This window comes from Canis lupus, chromosome 10 (assembly GCF_003254725.2).
Source record: "Canis lupus dingo isolate Sandy chromosome 10, ASM325472v2, whole genome shotgun sequence".
Taxonomy (NCBI): domain Eukaryota; kingdom Metazoa; phylum Chordata; class Mammalia; order Carnivora; family Canidae; genus Canis; species Canis lupus.
Window position 1 is genome coordinate 14,288,653 of NC_064252.1, and position 20,973 is coordinate 14,309,625.

The following is a 20,973-nucleotide window of genomic DNA, read 5'->3' on the forward strand; positions in this document are numbered from 1 at the left end:
GCACAGTAAGCACTCGATAATTGTGTGTTGGTTTCCAAGTAAATGAATCTTTAAGTTTACCACAGCGTGCCCTTTTCTCCCCCTATGTGATTGTGTAAATACCCAGGCTAGAATGTTTCCTCAGGTCCTTATCTGTACTTGATATTATTGAACTCCCCAATTTTTTGTCTGGTTTGTTAAGGCTATGAAATGCTATCTTTCTGTTTTAATATGCATTTCTTTATTAGCAAAATTAAGTTTCTTTTGTGTATTTACCACCCTTTGGATTTCTTATATTTTGAATTTTCTGTGTATATCCTTTGCCCATTCCCTCCCTCCCTCCCTCCCTCCCCTTCCCTCCCTCCCTCCCTCCCTCCCTCCCTCCTTCCTTCCTTCCTTCCTTCCTTCCTTCCTTCCTTCCTTCCTTCCTTCCTTCCTTCCTTCCTTCCTTCCTGTTTTCATTTAAATTCCAGTTAGTTAACATATAGTGTAATATTGGTCTCAGGTGTACAATAGAGTCATTCAGCACCTCCATACGTCACGCAGTGGTCATCACAAGTGTGCTACTCAATCCCCATCACCTGTTCCCACCCCCCCAATCTGGTAACCTTAGCTGTTCTCTGTAGTTAAGAGTTTATATCTTGGTTTGCCTCTCTCTATTTTTCTTTCCTTTGCTCATTTGTTTTATTTCTTAAATCCACATGTGGGTGAAACTGAATGGTATTTGTCTTCCTCCGACTGACTTACTTCACTTAGGATAATACTCTCTAGCTCCATCCATGTCATGGCAAATGGCAAAATTTCTTTCTTTTCTGTGGCTGGGTAATATTCCGTAGTGTATTAGATATCTATCTATATGTGTTTATGTCTCACATATTCCTTATCTATTCATCAGTTGATGGACACTTGGACTATTTCCATAATTTGGCTATTGTAGATAATGCTATAATCATCAGGTTGCATGTATCCTTTTGATGAATTAGTGTTTTTGTTCCCTTTTGGGTAAATACTTAGTAGTGCAATCGCTGGATCATAGCAAATGATGTCGGGATAACTGGACAGCCACGTGCAAAAGCATGAAACTGGACCACTTTCTTACAGCATACGCAAAAATACATTCAAAATACATGAAAAACCTAAACGTGAAACCTGAAATCATATAAATCCTGGACCTTAGCAGCTTTCTTCTAGGTATGTCTCCTGAAGCAAGGAAAACAAAAGGAAAAATAAACTATTGGGACTTCATTCTTTGTCCATTTCCCAAAGGGGTCTTTGTTTTTAAGTTTGTGTGCTTTATTTATTTAATCACTGATTAATGAGAGTCTTTTTTTATATTCTGGATACTAGTTTTTTGTTGCTAGTCAGACTGTAATTTATCTTTTAATGTATGATGTCTTTTATCATACAGATGTTTTTAGCTCTGTTGTAGTCTGTCCATTTTCTCTTTTGTACTTCATGCTTTTGATAATTTTATTAAGTATCCTTCTTTAATGCAAATTCTTAAACACATGCTTTCCTATTTTCCCTAACATTTTAAAAGTTTTGCATTTTATGTTAAGTTCTTTAACTGAGGTGGGTATTTTTTTAGTTGTTTCCTTTCGTGTGTCATGATGTAAATGCAATTTCATTTTTGTTTAGAGACTCAAACTTCTCGGTGCTATTTATGAATTCCCTGTGCTCGTCGCCCTCTTCTGTAATACCAGCTCTGTCAGCTATCACCGGGATCAGCCCCAGTGCCTCTGCAGTCCTTTGTTCTGGTCCCTGATCTATATCTGTATCCCTGCTTCACCCTTTCTGCCTTACTTCTAACTATTATAGCTTTTTAGGTGTGATTTCGGGTATGATAATTCTCCCTGTCTTGTTCTCTTTTAAAATTGCTACTGTTAACTGTGCCAATCTATATGAATTTTCAGATGAAGACGGTTTCTAGGAAAAGTCTTTTGAAGTTTTTATAGATTAATTTTGACATTTTTATAATAACAGCTCTTTCTAGCTTAATAAGAAATATAGTTCTTCTCTGTTAGGTCCTTGTGTCAGCTATATGATTTTTTTTCCATGAAAGTGCTGAATAATTTTAAATTTCTCCATATGATACTTGGTTTTCTTATATTTGTACATTTTGTTTTTGAGAATAAGACACTGTAAATTAATTATTTAAATTAGGTTTTACTAATTTATATCAACCCTCTTGATTTTTATATACCAATCTGTGTCAGGCAACCCTGCTGCACTCTTTTATTGATTTTATAGAGTAATTCTATACATGTGTCTGGATTTCTGTTAATTTGTTGCTTTATTGCTATCTTTTGCTTCATATTTCTGTTGTTTACTTGTTCTATTGTACTGTTGAATGTAAGTATTAACAGAGGCCATTTTTGTCTCTCATTTTAAGGAGAATGCATATAATGTTTCACTATTCAGTGTATTTTTTGAAGATGCCCTTTAACATGTTAATGAATTCCCTTCTTTTCCCACCTTACTAAGATATATTATTTTGAATGAATGCTAAGTCATAGCAAATGTTTTTCCCACGTATATTGAGATCATTATATACTTTATCTCTTTTAGTCCTTGATGTGATGAATTATACATAATATATACATATATATATAATTTCCATACATGATCAAAATGAGATTAGACTATCATTTACTTTATCCAATTTGCCGATCAGTTATACAGGAATCAAAAAAATGCTAAGATTTTGCTCTTTTTTTTTTCTTCCTTATAGTAATTTGTATAAGGCAAGGATAACATGTTACAGAATTTCCTTTAAAGTTGAGTTGCTGCAAAACTGTTTGGCATGGATGTGTGTGTGTGTGTGTGTGTGTGTGTGTGTGGTTTTTATAATTTTTATTTTTTACCAATGATTAGTATTTTTACTTCTTGCGTCTAGTTTTATAGAAAATTCTTTTTATCTAAGTTTTCATATTTATTAGCATGAGTTGTTATAGTATTACCTTACTATTTTTAATTTTTTCAATGGTTATATGTCCATCTTTATTCTTAATATTGTTCATTTGATATATTTATTCCTTCTTTTTCCCCTTGAGCAATTTTTTCCAGAACTTTTCTATTAGTCTGGATACATCTGATATATTTTATTTTTCATCTTCTCAACCATTTCTTGATTTTATGTTCCGTTTATTTCTGCTCTTATGTTGTGTCCTTCCATGAACATTCATTTGAATTTGCAGTATTGTTATGTTTCAGATTTATTTAATTGAATACTTTCATGTAATTGCTATTTCGGACACTGTTGAAAGCTCCCTATTTCCTTTGTCTCTGGATCTGTGGTCCTCATTTTTGGTTTCCTATTGACTTAAATATAGATTGCACTGTTTGAATATCATTGCCTGGGAATAGTAAGAATGAAAAGTCTCCAGTACAGGGGAGATGCTGAATTTCATAATGGGGAAGATTGAGGCCTATGTATTGGCTACGAGCTCAGGGCTTGGATTACTGATTTAAAAACAGCAAGGAGTTGGTGGATACTTCTCTTAGCCGGGAACATCTTTCACTGGCAATGGAAAAGTTATAGCATTGACAGCTAATAGGTGTGCCAATAAGTCTAAATGACATGACCTGCTGCATCCAGTTGTGGAAAGAAGAGCAGTCATATGAAGCAATTAGTGAGGGATGTAAAATAATTTGATAAATTGTGTAGTCAGGCTTAAAGGATTTATGACTGCAGCAGAGAGAAAAGCGTTGAAAGCTAATATTTGTGGAAAGTATTCTATGACAGTGTGGACTTTCCCTGTCCCTTTGAATAACGTATAGGACTTAGAATTTAAGATTGAAAAAGAATATTATTGCTATTGCAGTAAATAGTATGATTAAAGCATGATGGCATAAGGAATGCTCATGGGATAATGAAAAGATCAGCTTAATTAGAGTAGAAACTGATTATTTGGCCATATGGGGAAAATGTGTTGGTAGGCGATGGTGAGTTTCATTGTGTATGGACTTGATTGGCTACTTTAAGAAATTTGTTAAAAAGCAAAGAGTTTAGGGGTAGGGAGCTAATATAAAAATGACAGTCATGATGAAGCCAGTGATAACAACTACATACCTGTCGAAGCGTATTAGATGCCAAACACTGTTTCAAGTGCTTCCTATGAATTATTTAAATGAATACTTAGAAAAATCTTGCGGTAACTATAATCTTCATCATCATCAGCAGCAGCAGCATCGCCATCATCAGTAGTGGTAGTCATTGTTCTTATATTTTAATGTAGGTACTGACGGAGCTCATCCAGTGTGCCTAAGCTCTTCATCTAGTAGGTGACAGAGCTAGGACTTTTAGCAAACATGCTTCTTCAGAAGTAATTATCACAATTAGTCTGGTGTGGTCCATAGGATGGACTTGAGAAAGAAAATGCATCTGGGGTTGTCCCTGGAAGGCTGTAGAACAATTTTGCTGTGTAATGATAGTCTTGGCCTCAGAAGTAATAAGCCAAAGAGGACTTCACGCTTCCAAGCATGGGTGACTGGAGCAAGGGGACATTAAGTCTCCTTTCTTATGTTGAATCAACTTTCTTTACCTTTCTTTGTCCTTTTTTTCTCTTCTCTGCTCTCTTGCCGCATCAGCCTTTCTTTCTGGTCATCAGTTTATGAATGAGCAATGTACAGGATTAGATATTTATCTTTTTCTTCCTCAGGACCTAAACTTAGCTATCATACTATTGTAAAAAAAAAAATGTATTTTTGAAAGACCATGGAGGATGTAAGATATGCTTTTACTCCAGACCAAAAGCCATTCTTCAGGACCAAGTCCCGTGAGAACACCATGTTATCTGCACACATATCCAGTTTTAATGCACAGACATCATTTAGAAATTTACATCTTAAAAATACTTTGATTTAGAATCAATGGGCTAATCCTTCCAGTAACTTAGATAATAACAAGAAAGTTCTACCTCATGGTTTCTGTGCGAATCCAAGAACTCAACAACTTGAATAGACAAAACCAAGTCTGGAGGCAAGTTCTAGTAACCACAAACCCCTGTGCAACTTCGGATAAATTACTTTGTCCTTTGGCCTCAGTCTCCCCTATAGGTAAACTGAATATAATGATACATTATTCCTTACCTGATTCTGTCCTGAAGAAGGACAAACACATCTATAACGGGAAATGTAGGAATATACCCACTAAAGGGCCTCTTGAAGAGTAAGAAGGGGAAGATCTGGTTTTGGTGTGCATGCTAGTTATTATTAAGGTACACAAATGGCCAGCTTATTCCAGTAGCCTGCCCCCCAACTATTTATATTAGTTTGGACCTCAGCATTTAAAGTTGTCCTACTGGGTCAGATTTCTAAGAAGAAGACACTGTAGTGTGTGAGATATTTATTGGGGGAGAGGAGCCCATGAAGGTAGGGAGAGCCTTATCAAGACTACCCTGCAGCTCACAGCCTGTGCAAGGAGCCAGGGAAGGAAGAAGCAGTGGGTGATAAGAGTTTCGGATTGCAACCTGTTTGCAGGAAACATTCATCCAGGCCAATGGAGACTCTTTAGAGCAGAATTTCCTGTTATAGGAGTCCCTATCTCAACAGGATGGGCCCACATTGATTAATTGCACTGCTGTGCTTAGTCATTGGGTGTGTGTGCACTGAGGAAGGCCCTGCTTTCGTGGTGGCAGATGCAGAGGGCCAACAGTAGAAATGTTAAGCAGTACATTTTCATGGCTGCCATATCCACATATAGCATCTGACAAAAAATCTTACTATTTTTAACCTCGCTAGTGTTTTTTTTTTCCTTGCTCAACCTGTCCTAAACCAGCTTTGTGACTCCTAGTCTAGCCACAAGTTCTGTTATGCCAACCAATTTATATCTTCTAATTCATCCCCAATCCTGTGCATATCGGTCAACTATTTCAACTATGTCTCATTGAATTAGATTCCCCTCTTTTGGGAAACATCTGCTGATTCCAAGAAATGAGTAACTCTAAGAATTTCCTTTCTTTTTATAAGTTCTTGCTGTCTCCAGTGTTTCTGAGGAATATCATGTAACTATTTTGATTTAGGATCAAGAGAATATAAACCAGGTTGGTTAAGGACACTGATATTGAAGTTGGATATGGATTTCTAATGCTGTGTCCATAACTTACTACCTGTGTTCATTTGGGCAAGCTACACCACCTTTCAAGCCTCAATTTTCTGATCTGACAAATAAGATAGTGATATTTTCCTCATGGTACTGTGAATATGGCATCTAGGAGGTGCTTAATGAATGAAAGGTACATTATTAATCATTTCAACTTGGACTTATGAATTTTCTGCTCATTTCCACATTCTTGCTTCCTCATTATCTTTTCACTGGAGTTACTTCAAACCTAGTTCCACTTTCCAATTCACGTAATCTCAGGACTATATCCCCTGTATTACTGAGAAGTGACAGGCTATCAATTATTCATTATTTATTGAGAACCTACTATGGGCCAGGAACTGTTTTTTGCAATGAATCTACCGCAGTGAGTCAGATAAGCCAAATGTTCAACTTGATAGAATTTACAATCCATTCCCTCAACTTCTGGGTTATATACTTCAGAATGTCTTATTTATCTTTACTTCCCCTTTCTGCTGTTGTCTTGCCTCAAGGGAAGATTGTTCTTATGTTTTCCAAACCATAATTCTTTCTTTACCCTGTTATCCTAGAGTCGTGGTCCAAAAGCTCTCTCTTGATTTACTGTGTTTCCATTAGATCATCTTTTTCTTTGCATAAAATTTTCTCCCATAATCTCAAAAAGAAAAATGCAAACAAACCTCATGTGAACATGCTTATTGCTTTTTCTTTCTTCCTTCTGTTTCCATTGTTTTTCAATCTGGCTTTCACACCAAGTCTACTTAAATAGCTCTTGCTTAAACGTGACCTACTCTGGACTTCTCAGCTATTTTTTTCCCCTTGAAATCTGAAGCACTTATTCTTAAAACATGACACTACTTATACCCAGTACTTCTGTTTTTTTTTTGTTTTTTTTTTTTTTTTTTTTTTATATCACAATGTGTCATCTTTTGCTCTTAATTCCATTTCTTCAGTGATTTTTGCAATGGTTATTTATCGGGTGCCTATTACAGGCACTCAAGTGAAGATCATACCGACTCTGGAAAGAGAGAGTCTAAGATTCTATTTTCTCTCTCCTTCACTAAAACCTTCGTGCTTTTCTCTTAGTGATCTCACCCACCACAAATGCTAATTTAGGTCTTCAATCATAACCTGCCACTGAACTTCATTCCTGTGGTTGCATGTGCCTTTTCTTCCTCTGGTTCCCTACCTGTTCCTCAAACTCCACAAGTTTTAAACAGCTGTTACCGTATTCACTTACCTAGTCCTTCCTTTTTTTTTAGCCCTTCCTTTTAAATTCTACATATCTGCTAATATCATCTTCTAGTCACGGAGGCTTTAAGGTTGAAAGTGATCTTTGTTCTATTCCTTAAACCTGTCTATGATTTTATTTTCATTGTTACCGTTATTTGCTTCTGCTTCTAGTGCTTTTACTTCCTCCTAGGAGTATCATAGATAAGTCAGTTGAACAGTGCAGGGATTGGGGGCATTGCCACCCCATGCAAAAACCTGTGTATAACTTTGACTCCCCCAAAACTTAACTACTAATAGCCTCCTGTTGACTGGAAGCCTTACTCATAACTTACATAGTCAATGAGCACCTATTTTGTGTGCCAGGTGTATTATATTCTATATTCTTACAGTCAAGTAAGATAGATGCTACATTATTAAAATCAGAAGGGAGAGAAAACACATACTGTACTGTACTTATTGAGAAAACTGTGTGGAAGTGGACCAGTGCAGTTCAAATCCCTGTCGTTAGAGGGCAAACTGTACTTTTAAAACCACCTTTCCAAAATCCTTCCTCCTCTTCTAAATAGGATCTAATTCCTTAGCCTTGGCACTCACTCTTTTCTAACGATGGCTTACACCTTACGTCCCATTGGATCTTCTATTGCCTGGGTTTATACCCTTTGTCCCTCGGTGTCACCTTCCCTACTTGTGCTTCTCACTTTCACACCCACGTGACTATACAAAGGCCATTGTTGCCATTCTTTACCCTCTGTTTAACTTTGTTCCTGGAATCCCATCCGTCTTTCAAAGTCCAACCCAAGCATTTACTTTCTTAGACCCCCCTTTATCCCGCATCCCTCCAGATAGAAGAACTTTCCCCTCTTCGGAAACAGAATAGAATATTTTATTTCTTTGCCATTCATTGTATATAATATATTGTATCTTCCCATTTCACTTAGGAGGCTTTGAGGTCCTTGAGGACAGAAACTTTTAGCTTTCCTATTTATATTCTACAGGATACTAAGTTCCCTACCTTACTCAATAAGCATATGTTAAAGGAATAAATTAGTTGAGAAGACCTCCCTCTCTTCCAAAGTGATTGCTCATCACTAATGTACACTGATAAAGTAATAAACTGTGTATCCTGGCGGAGTGGCCTTCAGGAATACAAAGTAATTGCTGTGCTTTTACTGACTTCTCCTGCTCTCTCACCCAGTTATACTGTTGAGAGGACACCTTCTCTGAGCCAGGCACAGGGAGCAGGTACCAAGTCATGAGGACACAGCCCTTTCTCTGGAGACCTTTACTATCTCTAAGATGGACACACATATGGAGGCCTAAAATGTAAAAGGAAAGAAATTTTAGCTCAGAACTTCAATGAAAAAAGTAGTCCATAGAGAAGAATTACTACAAGAGGAATGGGTTTATAAGCATACTTTTTTGAAATATTCTTTATGAGATTTTAAAAGAAATCGGTAGCTTCCATCTTTGTATCTCCCTGAACCTTAGTGTAGCAGATACAGTGATGGGTTTTCTTTTTCTTTTTCTTTTTCTTTTTCTTTTTCTTTTCTTTCTTTTTCTTTTCTTTTTCTTTTTCTTTATTTTTATTTTATTTTATTTTATTTTATTTTATTTTAATCTTTTTTAGTGATGGGTTTTCTTGAGCAAGTCTTTATAAAAATCTTATAGAAACAGTGTATTTATTTCCCATAAAGCTACTTTAGGCTGCCCAACATCCGTTTTCTTTGATTGGGCCTAGAATTTTGAATCACAAGTGAATATAAGTTACCATATTTTAAATGATATTTGCTTGGTGAAAACAATGTTTCAAAGATATGCTGAAAGGGGATTTGGTGTTTTCTTTCTTTCTTCTTTATTTTTTTTAAAAGGTTTATGGTGAATTATGCTCACATTAAGAGGTGTGATCTTTGTTATGATCCATACCTAGTAGGTGCTCAGTATATATTGGCTGAATGATAACAGTTGGAGAGCCCATCTGTCTGTGCAGTTCTTTGATATAGGGATTTTCAAAATTTAGCTTTGGAAAGAAAAGGCTAGTTAAATATAGAAGAGTGCATGCTACTCTGGAGAATTTTAAATGTTCAAGTGGGCAACACAGACACATTTTCTAAAAGTTAACTAAATTACACAGTATAATAATAAAAGAAATTCAGTGGTATTATATAACTTTTAAATATCGATTATATTTCTAGGTTTTATTTCCTGTTAGCACTCAACCAAGACAGGAAAACGGGTACATTCTTTATGATTAGAAAGGACTCTTGCCATTAGACCATGCTAAATTGATAGTTTTTATAGCCTGACAAGAGACCAAGTCATCATTACCTGGAGGGAAACACTTAAATCATCTGAAGATGGCTATTCTGTTCTGAAGGAAAGTTTGAGTTGACTGCTTGAGATTCTAAGTCTCACTTCCCAGGTGGCAAGGGTTAGTTTTTGCTGCAGAACTGACAGTTTCTACCCTCTGGGTGGGTAGATTAGCCTGGGAAATGTATAGGAGGAGAGCTTGTCAAGGAAATTCAAGGAGCAGAGCTGATAAGTTCTAGAGGGAATTCTAAACCGGTCCTGTGATTGAATCATAAGCGCTTATATTTTATGGACTTACACAAGTGTGCAGAAGATAAAGAGGAAGAAGCGAAAGGAAGAGCAAAGAGTGGAAGGTGTGGGAGGAAAATATATCAGAAGAGGCATGAAGCTCTATGGCTTGTCCAGCTTATCATTCGTTGAGTTGTGAATAAAATACCAATTCTGGGAGCATTTTTGGTGGTGATTGAAATTTTTTGAGACATTTCTTTAATGGTGATTCATGGAGCTTGAGTTATTGGATTGCATTAAATTCCAGTTATGGGAAGCAATCTTTAACAAATAATAAAAATTCATTTTTGTGTCCCTGGAGTGGCTGCCACAGTTCAGTTCCAGGCAAGATGAATCCACGTGTGGTCTGTGTGATTGTCTTATGAAAAAGAGACAACTAGTAAGAAATGAGTTGTTGGAGGGTGTGAATTTGTAATGAGTACGAAGTGGGATATTGTAGCTGTCAAGGAGCTTTCTCCCCCCGAAAACCAAGCTGTCATTTATATTTATACTTATGTTGCTCATAACCCACTGTTTTGTAGCTAAAACAACTTAGTGCAGATTGAAACATCTTCTTGAAGCCTCATTTATATTTCACATACGAATTTGTGATTATCCAGGCTTAATCATCATTTGGACTGTTTTGTATTGATTATGTGTCTATCCTTTCACACCGATACTGTTCTATAGTATTATAGTCATTGTTGTCGGTGAGGTAAGCTCTGAAACTACCATTTTCTTCCATTATTCTAAATATTTATATCGATCACATGTTTTACTTGGACGTTTGTTACATCCAGCCTCTAAACAAAGTAGACAGGAAATAAAAACAATTAGCCTGATTTAATACTAATAACTAACACTCATTTCACAGTTCCTGGTTTTCAGACCCAGTTCGCCTTATATATAGTAATTCATGTGAACTTCAGAGCAGTTACAGTAAATAAGGCCTATTAGTCGGGGTGCCCCAGTGGCTCAGCGGTTGAGTGTCTGCCTTCGGCTCAGGTCATGACCCTGGGGTCCTGGGATCGAGTCCTACATCGGGCTCCCCGCAGAGAGCCTGCTTCTCCCTCTGCCTCTCTCTCATGAATAAATAAATCTTAAAAATCTTTTTAAAAAGTAAGGGCTATTACTGCCTACACTTTACAAGGTGAGAAAAGTGAGGAGCAGAGAGGTTAAGTAATTTTCCTGACTTAAACATGGCAAGATGAGTGTCAGAGCCAGGATTTGAGCCCAAGCAGTGTGAATACTTGGTACTCCCTACTCCACTTTTATAGCTCAACTTTTAGTTGAGCCAGGGGTAGAGTAAATGGCTATGTTACTCCAAAGCTGTATTTTAATATGATTATTTATTAACATGGGTATCCGTCCCTTACTAGATTATGAGCTTGTAAGAACAAGAACCATGTTTTATTAACTTTGTCATATACAGCGTTCAATAAAAATTTTATTACTCTTGAATTACAGCTTATTATTGCCTTGAGATACTCACTCTGTCCAGGAGACTGTCCTGAGAAGTCACTGGTTTTATATCCACAGAACTTTTAGATCCACAAAATAAAAATTCAATTGCTATCTGTGAGGTGGGATATTAGATTCATGATTCTCTTGTTTCTTTTCTATTTATAAGAATACAATAGCATGAATGAAGCAGACTTTTTAATTGATACAGGATAATTTTAGAACCGTGTTACTTGATTGAAATTTTCTTCTTCTTCTTCTTTTTTTTTTTTTTTAATACTGTTTCCTACAGGGTGCTGCTCTAATTAGAATGCTGGCTAATTTTATGGGCCATTCAGTATTTCAAAGGGGTTTACAGGTGAGTAAGATGCTTTCTATTCTTTCTCACATTTTCCTTGTCAATATATTTATTCTAAAGTGATTTCACAGCTTGAGAAATTGCCAATTCAAAATTGCTGAATTTGTTGGGAAACTTTAAGATGAATAAGGTAAGCAGTGTCTTTCCATATGACAAATGAAAGTGGTAGATAGGATTCTTACTGTATCAACTGGTGAAACTTGAACTGTTATGCAATTTAGATCTGCTTAATATGCATTTTTTAAATTGAATATTTTTCAAATATGCGAGATTCTCAATAATTGGCATAAGATTTCCTGAAAGCCTACTTTTCTTTCCTACGATATAAAAGTTTATATAAAGTGAAAATAAATTCTGTTGGCCTTACTAAAATTATGTATTTGAGAAAATCTTAATGAAATTTTTCAGACATGTGCCTTTTATGTTGTTGTTTTATGATTGATATGCATAAATTATTTCTTCCAGAGATGTTTAAATGTTTTTACCATTGGAAATACAATGTTTTAAATGAAAGAAAAAAGAAACAGTGTTATCATACTGCATTTACAGTATGGAGTATGGAATCTAAGAGTGATTCTTTAAAAAGGAGGATTCTTAAACTTTTTAAAGCAAACACAAATATAGAAAAATAGAACTTTTATTCCATTGAATCTGTTGGAGTAAATCATGTTTCTAGCAGCTGTGATTGATGAATTATTTATGATGCATTCTGCTACTTAGAAGTGTCCTTTAAAGTAAATTGATGTTCACCTGAAATACAATTATGCTAAGACAGAGAGAGCAATCAATCTTATCTGTTCTTAGTAAGCTTTTCATTTTGAAATTTAAATAAACTACATATGGGATGAGGTCATATTTTAGTAGTATAATTCTATCTTTACCCAAAATAAACTAAAAGATGAAATACAAAGCAAGAGTTAAATATGTTATGACAGGGCTACATGTACTTAACACAACAGAGAAAAAATGTATACATTTGTTGAAGAATAATTTCCCTTAGAAAATATTCTTACCGATTGGTTCCAGCAGGGGCTGAAACTTACTTAAATTAGCTTTTTCCATTCGGGACACCTTCAGAATAGCTGAATTCTAGTGAAACTTATTTGCCGGGTGCTAAAGTCTCTATTCTGATCACATCATCGAGAAGATCTTTTTTTCTCAAGGAGGGCCCTCCATGAATATCAACTGTCTCTCGAGGAATGTCCTTCCTATCCCCAATCCTTTGTTTTTCCCCGTTGAAGTTGTAGCGTGACAGTTCCAGAAACTAGCTAAGCTTTCATGAGGGCAACACAAATTGAATTTGATTTCCTGGTAGCAAGTTGATGTGAAATCATTTTCTGTATAAAATTTTTATTGTTTTTCCTCATCTGGTGTGTATAGAGTTGCTCAGCACATTGAATAACTCTAGTTATATTATTTGAAAAGGATTATTGTTTTGCAAAGTTTTTCTTTATCTTGTTTTCTGATGGTATGCAAAATGCATCCACTTTTAGTATGTTCTTTGCTACGGACCCACTGTCAGTTTTATTTGAAAAAGAACATACCCTTGGACTCCTATTATATTAAACTTCTATTTGAAGCTTGTATTAATGTGTGCCTTTATGCTCTGATGCTTGATTTGGTTAATTTTCAGCTGAGGGGACTCTATGTTTGTCAACATTGCATTTCATTTGCCTTGTGACATCTCATTGATCAGATAGCTCTGTATCCTTCAGTACTTCGCTTGCAGCTTTATTTATACTCATCACTCAAACTGATTTAGTGTATCATCAGCAGTTTGGATTAGTTTACAGTAGATCCCTATGTCTAGGTGATAAATTATCAACTCTTGTGCATGAAGATGTATGGGCTACATTTTGGAAATGACCTCCCGAACAGACAGTTGGTGTCATGGTGCTGAGTGGTCACCAAGTTGATGTTAATATATTTCCCATCCACCAGGCTCTGGGGAATCTTGGCTTACATGTTGCTGTGGAAGCTAGTCTGGACCGTGAGTGCTTACCTCTGTTGGAAAATCTGTTAATTGTTTTTACACTAACCATGGCTCTTTCTATGTTGGCAAATGGAAGTTTATGTTCCAGACAGATCCAGAGTTAGCTTTACAGGTGGAGTCAATCCCAAATTGCAAATAGTATGTTTGTCATCTACATTTTTTTTCTCCCTCCTTTCTTTTTTTGTTATTGTTGTTGTTTTTTTCCCCTCCTTTCTTTTCTTCCTTCCTCCCTCTTTTTTCTTGCCTTTCCTCCTGTCCTCCTTCTTTTCTTCAGTTTATTCCTGGGACTTTTCATGTTCCACACAGGGACAAATCTTATAATGGTAATTTCTTCTAAAATTTGTGTTCTCTTACAATTTTTGTATCCTTACAACCTGTCTTAAACCCTTTTGGAGACAAGGCAATATATTTTATGAATATAACCACAAACATATAAAATACAACACAGTTGACCTTTGAACAATAGAGAGGCTGGGGCACTGACCACCCCCCCGCCCCAAACACACACAGCCAAAAATCCACACATAACTATTGATGATCAAAACTTTACTAGTATCTTACTATTAACTGGAAGACTTACTGATAACATAAACAGTCAATTGACACATTTGTATGTTATATGCATTCATTGTATGCTGTAATCTTATAATAAAGTAAGCTAGAGAAAAAGTGTTATTGAATGTTAAGGACAGGAAAATACCTTTACAACACTATACTATAAAAAATCCAAGTTTAAGTGGACCTGTGTAGTTCAAACCCATATTGTTCAAGGGCCAACTATATATAGTATCTAAAATACACAACATAAAATTTATAATCTAAGTATATACTAACATATAATATATATTAATATCTATAAAATAATTTTTAAATATAATATTTATCTATTAAATATAATAAAAGTGATCTAGAGAGGTAGTGGGTTTCTGGAAAATTTCTAGATCAGTTCAGATGTTCTTATTTAACTTACAAAGTGTCTTGAGTATCAATTCCACTGTATTCATCTACTTTTTGTATTGGAAAATATATTTTCCATTTCAGTTCACACATATATTCCTCAGTAGGAAGGGACTCTAGAGACTTTTGGAGAAAAGTTTTTGTACCTAATAACCATATAATTCATTTGATCAGCTATTAGAAAGTCGAATAAATAGTTTCATACAGAATAATCACAACTTGCCTTGATCCGGTCTTCTTGATATTGGTTTTGGTATGTGTGTGTGTCTAATTCCCTTATTTCTTGAATTTTATTTGATGCTTAAGTGGTTCAGTTTAGCATAGTTTTAAAATAAATTGCCCCAAAACTTCTTTTTGTAAATAGTATGTACAGTCATAAAAATTTAGTCCTGGTTGTCATTAATAAATCAGCTTCTGTTTTGATGTTTAAATTGAAAGTGAAATATAGAGCAAACCAAGCATGAACCCCTGTTGGATTATGTATGCCCTCATAAATAACATATTTTAAAGCATAGAAATGTTTATATTTTTGCAAACTCTATGTATCTACTGTTTTACATAATCTATTTCCCAAAATAATGGCTGGTGTATTTTGGGAAGCATGAGACAATGAAAACGATTCTCATTTCTGTTTCTAATTAATGGTAGGCTTTCTACAGGTCACTAAATCCTTCTTCACCCCTGACTCTATAGTTATGAAATGCAAGAGTTGGACTAAATACTCTTTAAGATTTTTTTTCCAACTTTCAGATTCTCCAAATGTAACATTTATTTGATGCATTTTACTAGTTAGACAATTTGGGTTTAATACTTTAATTTGGGAACAGCTATTAATTTTATGGAAAATTTTGTAAACTAGATGTGCCAAAGTGAGTGACTCCTTGTTCTTGAGTCTTTAGTTATTATCTGAATATTAAGGCTATAAGACCTTCCATGTACTGTAACCACAGTCAAAACAGACCAGCATTTGTCATTACAGAGATTTTTGCTGGTGAAGTTTCTTTTTGTCTCCTACTAGGAAACTATATTTCCCTTGCTTTTTAGTTATCTTTTGTATTTTGTTGCACTTCCATATTTTGCTCTGAATACCTCACAGGTTTATGATTAAGCTGTGATTGTCTCAGGTGACAAAAAATCTCAGGATTTTTTGCAATTTCTTGGTGATTTTTAGTGTATACACTATCTTTCCTAAAGTCAGAATTTCTACGTGTAGTCCTGGAATCAGCTGGAGTCAACGGTACCTTTGGGTCTGATGGCTTTGAGGTGAATTAGAAGAGGAGGAGAATCAGCTTGGTCTTGAGGAGAATCAGCTTCCTCCCAAATGAGTGTCATTAAAAGGGATTCAAACTAGTGACAACTAACTTTTTTTTTAGAGAAAAGAAGAGCTGCTTTTGACTCCAAAGGAAGTTCAGTGGAATTTAGACTTTCAAGGTCCCCATTCCAATTCTCTCCTGTCTCGTCAGAACCAGCCTTTCTTCTCAAAGACTTTGTAATTCTGTATTCTCTGGTAATGTTCTATGGAAGCAATCATTTGTTTTCCCAAAGTCTGTTCTTCCATTTAGACAAATGCAGATGATAATTTAAGAAACTGTTGGACGCTAAAAACCATAGATTCCCAGGACCTCATTCCCCATAATCAGTCATCTAAATCTAATCAAGGCAGGAATACAGATTGCAGATTCCCAACCTTGAGGGTCTGTGTGCTGGAACATACCACTCCTGGCACATAATACAGTAGCAAAACCAAATTCATTGTAGGTATTTCAAACAGAAAGGGATTTAGCATCGAGTATATGAATTTTCTAAAACTGTTGGGAGGGTTTGAGGAGTAAAGGGCGGAGAAGCTACTGATAGGCTTCAGAAAATCAACATATTTAGCTATCACAAAGACAAATACCCATACACTTGATGTTGTTCTAGTTAAGTTTTAGGAGGGACCGAGATTAGATGGGTTTGTTTAATCCACAGTCTTTATCCAGAAGTGCCTTGAAAGACTTTCTTCAGTAGGCTTTGGTGACACCGGGGTCTCCTGAGAGTGGTCAGAGTTCATTCCATCTTCAACCCAAAATACTGTTTAAGTATTGCTGAATCTTCCAGCAGTTCTTATACCTGTATTTCCTGGGGATCTTATTGTGTAAGTGTGTATTTGTTAATTTTCACTCACATGTAGTAATGCTTATGCATATAAGCAATAAAGTAGGATCTATTTCTTTTACTTTGTTTTTAAAATTTATGCTCCTATAGCTCAAATCCTCATTCTATATAAGTACTATACACTTGTTTCTGAGGTAATTCAAGTAATGATTCTCCTAGATAGAATTTTTTTTTTACATGGCATTGAACTTTCTTATTTCATTTTTACTTGTTTTAATCTCCTAGTTATATTTTCTTGTTTTCTCTTACTTTTCTGGAAATAAAAGAATAAAGCTATAATTATGAAATCCTCAGATAACATCGATTGGCTCAGTAGCTATTAAAAAATAATTATTACATAGTACTATTGCTTTTTCTTTTTAAACAAAACAATATTGTTATAATGATTTGAACCTCGTGACACCATTCTTCATGTTATTATGAGTCAACACCAGGGAATTGAAATCGTGAAGAAACATCATTATTAAGCTTGTTATAAACTCAAAACCTGAAATCCATGTCAGAAAATGAGTTACCTTCTTGCTCAACCAATGAGAGTAATTCAATATCATCTAAAATGTAGTTGAATAAAAAGATTTCTCTTGATTAGTATTTAACTGCTCTTTTCCATAAGGTAACCCAGAACAAGATGTTTGGCTCCAATTATCAGGGTAGAAATTGCTTATGCAAATCAATGTAAGGCAATGAGGTGTGGATAAAAAGCAAAAGGGAAATATCATTATTATTGGTTTGTGCTCATAAAATTCTGATAGCCTGAAGGTAATGACAGGCACAAAGCCAGAGGGATTATTAGTAGCAACAACATACTCAATAACTTGTGTTCCAGTGAGAAGTTCTATGTTAACATATGTACACAGGATTTTTATTTGATAACTTCCGGCTTGCATTTCTGAGAGAGCGTTTGCTCCATTGCATGTAGATTTTTCAGAAAAATGAAAAGTCATAGAATAATGGAGGAACAGGGATAGTGTGTTGAAGTTCATTTCCTTGCTAAAGAGATGGTATTGTGTTTCCATCCAGATGGTAGCTGAATCATGCTTAATCTAAAATGAATAACCACAGACAGATTTTGCTCAAATTTCTCCATATTTCACTTAAGTCACTGGGCCGTTTTAGTACACTATAGGTAGAAAGGTTAACACTTCACACTAATTTGTTGTGATATGATAATAATGTTATCATTGCTGGTGTTTTTAACCATTGGATTTGACCTAATTAGTATTCGATTTATTATAGACCTAACTATGAAGCTAAGATCATTGAGAATGTTAATACAGAAAAAAAGTATTAATTATAAGGAAAGATTCCATGGGTTTGAGAATCAAGAATACTATCTCTAATAAAAAAAAACACTTTAAAAATAAAACAGCAGTAGTTATTCATATTTCTTGGAGAGAAATAACTTCTATTTCATCAGTTTCAACTAATTTGTTTATGTTCGGCTATTGATTCAGTCCTTATCATTTTGCCTGAGTCCTCAATGTTGTTAACTGGCCACAATGACTACGTAGCATTCACTAAAAAGCCTTTACTATTAACGACATAGATCTCTGTTTGATCATCTGGTGGGCATTTACTCAGCTCAATAGGAAGCCTTAGAAAATTATATTTAGTGGTTTTCTTTTACTTGTCAGTTAAGGGCTCAGGGTATTTTTTTATTTTTTTATTTTTTATTTTTATTTTAATTAATTAATTAATTAATTAATTTATGGCTCAGGGTTTTTTATACATTTTAGCTAAATAGGGCTGCTCCTATAAAATGATGTCCTAGATAACTTGATTTTAAAGGTATCTGTGAAATGTTTAGGCACCTTTGGTTGATGAGTGGCTATATTTGTATGGGGGTATGTGTGCAAATGCACGCCAGTCTGAATATGCAAGCCCTTGTGTACACCGATCTGCAAAGTGTCTCTCATTCCTTCAGCACCTACCATTTGATGACATTGCTGGTGCAGGATACATAAGCCTGCCTCACAGGCATCTGTTTCCCTGACCTATTATAACTCCCACATCAGCAGTTTTCTTTCTTTTCCTTTATTAATTTCTTTTTCTTTTATGTTCTCTTTTTGGAACTTTCATGTAATAGCCTAGAATTACTTATCTGGCAACGTTGTAAATTGTGATGCAAAAAGAACCCTCCTGAGTGGGGAAGATGATTTTTCTCACTACTTGTATTTTCCTAACTGGTTTTACGTAGGTTCTTTTTTTTTTAATTTATTTTTTATTGGTGTTCAATTTGTCAACATATAGAATAACACCCAGTGCTCATCCCATAACTGCCATTACATAGGTTGACACCAGATGGACCATAATATCTTTAGTTTTTTCCTTGTGTGTGAACATCTAGATCACTTTCCAGTTTCTGTTAAATAAACTCTACTGTCATGGTCTTCAAATGATAGGTTTTCCCATTATATTTTGGTAGTCTCTTTATATCCATTTCTGTAATCATATCAACAATTTTCTTTTTTTCTTTTTTTCTTTTATTTTTTTTTCATATCATCAATTTTCTTCCAAAATGTTAAGCCAACGTATAGTGGTAGAAGTAAAGTTCGAAAGTTCTCTTTTTATAATACACTAAGCAAACAGCTTTAGGTGTTATTTTCAAAACAATTTTCTTACTAATTTAGTAAGTAAAAAATTACCCAATTGCTATCTCAATGTATTTTTTTTTATCACAAATGATGTTTGAAAACATTTCATATATTCTCTTGCATTTTACTCTTTGGTGACATAATCATCCATGTGTTTTACCCATTTGAAGATAGAAGTTTTACTCTCATTTTCATGATTTTGCATAAGTGGCTATATAATAAGAATATCAAACCACAACATATTTGCTACATATTCTTTTTTCCCCATGATATTTAAATATCTTAGTTATTATTGTGAAAAAAGCCCATGTTATAAATTAGTGGCTTAGGAGGAGTGCTAAAGACCCAAGCTATATATTTGGGAAATGACTTACAAAAAGTTCAATCAAATGCATTCAAAACACTTGATCTACCTCTGTGTTTCTATCATGGAAGGGAAGGCTCCGGGCTAGTAGGACACGCAAAGAAATGGTGATGTTCATTTGTCATATTGAATCTCATTTCCTTTTGCAATCACTCTCTTATATTCACCTATTCTCTTCTGCTCAAGGCCTCTCTCTGTGATTATTTTACAGATCATTTTTCCCCCTTAAGAGCAATAGCTCATTATAGCGTTAAGATCTTCCTTTGATGCTTTGTGCCAATAAACCAAAATTGTGATTTCACCTCCTGCACCAGCTGTGCTTAGTTTGATATCTGCAGCACACGTTGCTCCCCCATTAGGCGTGTTGGGTTGTTCATTTATTCTGCACAAACTTATTACATACCCACTCTCTGAGAGACACCGTGGCGAGGGCGTGCTGCACACCCCAGATATGGCCTCTGATCCCATGAGTCATATATAACAGGGTAAGATTGGCCCTGAGTGGGAAAAAAGCAAATGCATATATATTTACTAAATGTGAGAAATGCTGAGAAAGAAAAAAAATAGAATGCTAGAGAGTGCATATGGGTGGATGGGCCAGGCAGTCTTAGGTTGGGTGGGTAGGATCTCCCCCTGGAGAAGAAGGGACGCATACTGAGGTCTGAAGCATGAGAGAAAGCTGGAGGAGGATGGAGATCATTCCAGAAACACGGAAGGGCCCGTGCAAAGGGACTGAGGGGAAGGACTGAGAAGGTTCAAGGAGAAGAAAGAAATCAGAGGCTGAGTGGAGTCAGTAAGGATGAGGGCGCAGGGGGCGAGGGGGCAGGAGGGAGTCGTGTGGTGCAAGGACATGCCCTGAGAGGGCTGGGGGTTATCTGAGTGCAGCAGGGTGCTGTGAGCAGTTTCAACCCAGGGTGTGATGGGGTTCTGCTTACAGTTAGAAGTTAGCTGGCAACGTTTGTGAGTGCATTGGGAGGGGGCAGGAGGATGCCTGGAGAGGAAGACAGGGAGGCCTGTGGAGGTTCAGGGGAGAGATGGCGGTGACCTAAGTGCACAGAGACATGGGGGAACCCAAAGGTTCTTTCTGGAGGCCGAATAAATGCACCTAGGGATAGACTGGGAGTAGGATCCACAGCAGAGGTGAGGAAGGGGGGATACGGAAGAGTGGGTGGGAAGTTTCTGGGGGGAAAGCCTGAACAAATCCCCACGGGGCTGTAACAATAG

The 20,973-nt window shown here is 35.7% G+C and overlaps 1 protein-coding gene across 1 annotated transcript in view; it reads left to right on the forward strand.

Moving 5' to 3' along the window:
- TRHDE (thyrotropin releasing hormone degrading enzyme) overlaps window positions 1-20,973 on the forward strand; it is a 368,540-nt gene that overhangs the window by 248,738 nt on the left and 98,829 nt on the right. The window contains exon 7 of the mRNA XM_025476583.3: window positions 11,622-11,687. Coding sequence (XP_025332368.3) covers window positions 11,622-11,687 — 66 coding nt within the window. The remainder of the gene's footprint in view (window positions 1-11,621; window positions 11,688-20,973) is intronic.